Genomic DNA, 5,554 nt, shown 5'->3' on the forward strand with positions numbered 1-5,554 from the left:
TTAGATTCTTATTTCTGCTGTACCAAGTCATTGTACACTTGTTGTTGTTGTTGTTAAGTCCTGTTGAGTCAGAGTCCCCAACCTTAGGGACTCTGTATAAGGTTTCCAAGGAGTGGCTGATGAGTTTCAACAGCCAACCATGTGGTTCAAACCAACTTTGCAGTCTTATTCTAAGCCACAGAAATTTATTACTTAACAGTTTTGGAGGTGAGAAGTCTAAAAATGAGGTGTTGTTATTCTCGTTGTTAAGTGCCTTTGAGTTGGTTTCAACTCATAGTGACCCTGTACTGAAATTAATTATCTAACAATTCTGGAGATGAGAATCTAAAAACGAGAAGTTAAGGAGGCTGAATTTCTTTTGGAGGCTTCAGGAACAATGTTTCCTTGCCTTTATCAGCTACTAGAGATGCCCTCTATCCATAGCCTTGTGGCCTCTTCCTCCATATTCAATGAACATAACTTCAGTCTCTTCACCGATCACATCTCTTTTTGATCTAGATTCTCCTGCCCTCCCCTTAAAAGCATGCTTATGGTTATGTTGGAACCATCTGGAAAATCCAGGATAATCTTATCTCAATTTCCTTAATTCACATATAGGATTATTCTTGCCATGTAATTTAACACACACACAGGTTTGGGAAATTAGGATATGGACATCTTGAGAAGCATTATACAGACTACAACAGAAAATGAAAGACTTAACATAAGGACAGAGACATCTCCCAGAGGCCCCTAATATCTCTAGAAAATAGATATATCTCTGACCATAGCCACTTTATCCTTTTAAAGGGATTTAAGGTATCATTATTTTTGCAGCAAATGTGGTTCTGGATCCAGACACAGCCCACCATAACCTCATCTTGTCTGAAGATGGAAGATGTGTAACCTGGAATGAGAAGGCTCAAGAGCTACCTGAGAATGAACAGAGATTTTCTGCCCTTCCTTGTGTGCTGGGTCGGCAGCTCATCAACTCAGGGAGACACTACTGGGAGGTTGAGGTTGGGGACAGGGGGTTTTGGGACCTGGGCATTTGTAGAAATAATGTAATGAGGAAGGGGAGGATTGTCATAAAACCTGAGGATGGTTTCTGGGCCATAAGATTTTATAAAAATGAGTACTGGGCACTCACTTCTCCAGAAGCAAAACTTACTCTTAAAAATCACCCTACCAAAGTGTGTATTTTCTTAGACTATGAGAATGGTTGTATTTCATTCTACAATATGACAAATAATTCCCACATTCACACATTTGAGCAATGTTCCTTCAATGGGCCTCTAAGACCTTTGTTCAGAATTTGGCCTAATGAGCCAGGGCATCTGATCATATGTTCAGTGTCTTAAACAGCACAACCTGCTCATAATGTTTACATTATGCCCACCTCTGTCTTGGGGGGCATCCTATAACCTGCCAATCCATGAGAAATTAAGTGTTTAATCATAAGGTGAATATACAAGAAGCAAATGATTTGTCTTATAATTTTTCATGTTTTCCTACAATTTTTTTCCTTAATTACCTCTCCAAAATCAAGTTGTATGTTGCTTATAGTATGTTTCACTGCTTAATATATATTTATATATATATAAAATAAAACCTGTCTGCAGATATATAATGTAGTCATTATAAATATACATTTATAGCTAGTGTCTGTCATTACATACGTGGTGTTTAATGTTCTTGAATATTGGACAAAAGAAAGAATAAATAGAAATTCATTTTTATTTTATATTCCCATCTAACTTTTGATTTCAAAATATGTATGCATATGAAACAAATAGTTAGGAAAACAGAAATGAATCATTTGAAATAAATAATTTAAGTGTTATCAATTGTTTTGTCAGTATGACAGCAAATGTTTACAAATTTACTCTTCAGTTTCCTCTAGGTTAACATACTTATATTGTTGTTAAGTGTTGTCATGTCAATTCCAACTAAAAACAACCCTGTTTAGGATTTCTGAGGAGCAGCCTGGGGGTTTGAACTGGTGATATTGTCATTTAAACAAACCTCCCATTCCAAGGTTTATTATATAACTTCACACCAGGACATTCATTCTAACATTTTTTATCCTCTCTGCTCTCATCTGAGACTCCTTTGTGTGTGTGTTTTTGCCACATTTACATTGTTTTTCATTTAGAAATATTTAATCATCTTTAAGGAGTCCTGGTGTGGCACAGTGAGCTAATGCACTGAAATGCAAAGTCAGTTTGAACCATAAGATTGGTGGTTCAAGATCAACAGCTTCTCCTTGAAATCCCTGTATAGGGTCACTATATGTCAAGACTGACTCCAAGGCACTCAACAACAAAAACAACAATCTTTTTCTTTTTAAAAAAATTTTGAATTGAGTCATAGTTTACATGGGAGAACATCAGTTTTACACTCACTGTTTCATTGCAGTGATTACAATCTCTATCATGAATCATCATTCAACAGTATTTGCTTCTATTCCCTCTTTTTTTGGTGGGGGAATATACACAAAAACACTCAGGAATATATAATCATTTAAATAACCAAAGGGCAAATTCTGCAAACCTGACTCCTGGCCACCAGCACACAGCTTTTCACATTCAATGAGTGTAGAGTCCTAGGCTGCTCTATTTCTCCACATCCTCAACTCTGCTCCATATTTGGTGTTGCTGCCTCTCTAGATAGGGTCCCACATTCAGCTCATACTCTTCTTCCTTGATGGTCCTAGGTCCTCTGTTCCTGTACTGTAAGATTAACTACTCGCCATTTTTTGTTCTGGTGTAGCTCTGTAGGTTAATGTGCCAGACTGCAAAACCGTTTGAACTGCAAAGCCAGTGGTTCAAGCTCACCAGCTGCTCCTCAGAAACCCTATTAGGGTTGCTATGGGTCAGAACCAGCTTGATGGCACTTCACAGCAGCAGCATTTTTTAATTACAAAATTTCTGCCTTTACAGTTGTGACAGTCGCAATTAGTCATGATAACAATTACTCACTATTGATTCATAAGAATCTTATCCCATCTCTTTTTACCAGACCTGTCTAGACAAGATGAAAACTATTCAGTGGTTTTCTACCTTCCATAGCACACTGTGACACTAAACTTCCTCTTGAAATCTTGTAAGCCAGTCACTTCATGCCTTTATAGCCTCCCATGTTAGTTAGTCAGTGTCTACGTTGCCAATCCCTATCAATCCTATATACAGAGGGGATAGAATCAATACTTGATGTGAAGACCCCTTCCCTCTCAGTTGTTATTTTGAGCTACTATATCCATGAATATAGGTCAGTTCATCAAATTATAGCAATTTACACTTGTTTTCTCTATTAACATTTTTTTCTATCTTCCTCTAATCAAGTTCTGATCATTAAACCACTGAAGCTAGGTCAAATGTGTGCTATCTGCAAATTTGGGTGTCTTGGTCATCTCTCCTCATTTCCTATCAGCTAGATGCTACACTCTCAGCTCTAGTCCTCCATGGTTATATCTTTTTCCATGGGCTCAGGAGTTCCCAGGTCTCACCATACTTTGGACCAACCGGCCCTTCTTCTTCTCTCTTTCATCTCCAGGTTGACTGAAGTCTATGGAATGTGGTTGAGCTCAGACCATATTTTCTTTGCTGCCTTTCCCTGCTTCCACTCACCAGTGACCAACATGGTCACCAGGAAGCTTACATGCCAGCTCATGTGTTCCTATTGAGTTTCAGTCTTGGAAGAGGGTCTGTCTTGAAGGGACATGATTGCTTGCCTTGATGGCTTCCAGGAGAACAACTTGCTTGTTCTTGTACTAGCCAATCAGACAGACATTTTTTTGAGTGTGTTTTCCTGCTGATCTCTCTTTCAAGAAGTATCTTCTGTTCCTCATCCCTCTAGCTGTTACAGGCTGGTCTGCCTGTCCTTTTTAGTGGCAATGTCCCACATCAGAAGGTTCTAGATGGTGCTCAGAATTCCACCAAAGTCCCATACCCTACAAATGCTTTGCCTATTTTGCTGGGCAAGTTCTAGAAACCCTTTTAAGTATTCCAATCTGTTATAGGCTGAAGACGGGTTTAGGATCAGGACTGCTATTTCCATGTCTTAAAGATTTTGGTATATTGTGTTTTAGTTCTCATTTGTTTGTAGGAACTTTGTAAATTCACATTTTATTTCTTCTACTACCCAGTAGCTTTTAAGCAGGGTGTTACTCCGTTTCCATGTATTTGACTTTATTTCCTTGGTCTTCCTATTGTTGATTTCTAATTTAATAGCATTGTGGTCTAAGAAGATTCTTTGTAGTATTTTGATGTTTGTAAATTTATGGAGGCTTGTTTTATGGCCCATGATATGGTCTATTCTGGCGAATGTTCCATATGCACTGGAAAAAAATGTGTATTATGCTATTGTTGGGTTGAATGGTCTGTACACATCTATGAGTTCAAGGTGGCTATTTGTGTTATTTAGTTCCTCTGTATTTTCTTGAGTTTCTTTTTGGTTGTTCTATCCTTTTTTCAAAAGTGGTGTATTAAAATCTCCCACTATTATGGTAGATTTGTCCATTTCTTTCTTCAAATCTATTAAAGTTTGCTTTATATATTTTGGAACTCTTTTATTGGGAACATAGATATTTATTATGGTTATGTCAACCTGTTCAATTGTCTTTTTAATATGTCCATCTATATCTATTATGCTGGTTTTTGCCTTACAGTTTATTTTGTCAGAGATTAGTATTGCCACTCCTGCTCATTTTTTATTGCAATTAGCTTGGTACATTTTTTCCCCATCCTTTAACATTTAGTCTGCTTTTGTCTTTGTGAGTAATATGTGTCTCTTTCAGACAGCATATTGAAGGATCTTGTTTTTTCATCCTTTCTGCAAATCTCCATATTTTAACTGGTGTATTTGATCTGTTGACATTCAGTTTAATTATCGATAGGCATGAATTAATTCCTGTCATTGTTTGTTTGTTTTGTGGTGCTGCTGATTTCTTTGTTCTACATGCATTCCTGTGCTGAGTTCATGGTTTTTCTGTTCTTTCTTGCCAGTTTCTTCATCGTTTTAGTGTTTCTATCTTCTTCTAGGTTTTTCATCTTTTTGGTATGTTGTGAAGTTAATTTTCTTAGCAGTTACCCTATGTTTTATTAAAATTTCCTTCATTTAAACAATATATTTTATCCTGCAATCTACCTGCTCTTCTCACCATCTGGATCTCCATTCCTATGTTTTCACCTTCTTTTACATTGTAATTGTTTAGATCATAGACAGACCTCCCAGATCCTCTGAATTCATTCTCATAGTTATGTTCTGTGCTGGACTCTTCCATCAGTCGACTGAGTTCCAAGAGGTATTGCCATGTATGTTAAACTCTGGTTGTTGTCTGTTCTTGTTGCTTCTCAGTCCAAAGAACTCCCTTTAGGATGTTTTGAAGAGTTGGCTATCTTTGAAAAAATCCCTTGGCTTTTGTTTATCCAGGAGTGTTTTGATAACACTGTTGTATTTTATTGACAGCCTTGTTGGATAGATAATTCTTGGTTGGCAGTTTTTTGTTTTGTTTTTTTTTCTTTCAGGGTTTTATATATGTCTCCCCATTGCCTTCTTGCCTGCATGGTTTCTG

The 5,554-nt window shown here is 37.2% G+C and overlaps 1 protein-coding gene across 1 annotated transcript; it reads left to right on the top strand.

Moving 5' to 3' along the window:
* Window positions 1-816: 816 nt before the first annotated feature.
* LOC102831602 (butyrophilin subfamily 1 member A1-like) lies at window positions 817-1,340 on the top strand (the record flags this gene model as incomplete). Its single annotated transcript, XM_006877880.1, has 1 exon — window positions 817-1,340. A coding segment is annotated over one exon (524 nt), but the record flags the coding sequence as incomplete, so codon positions are not given.
* Between the last annotated feature and the right edge of the window lie 4,214 nt (window positions 1,341-5,554).

Source organism: Chrysochloris asiatica, unplaced genomic scaffold (assembly GCF_000296735.1).
Source record: "Chrysochloris asiatica unplaced genomic scaffold, ChrAsi1.0 scaffold00660, whole genome shotgun sequence".
Lineage (NCBI taxonomy): Eukaryota > Metazoa > Chordata > Mammalia > Afrosoricida > Chrysochloridae > Chrysochloris > Chrysochloris asiatica.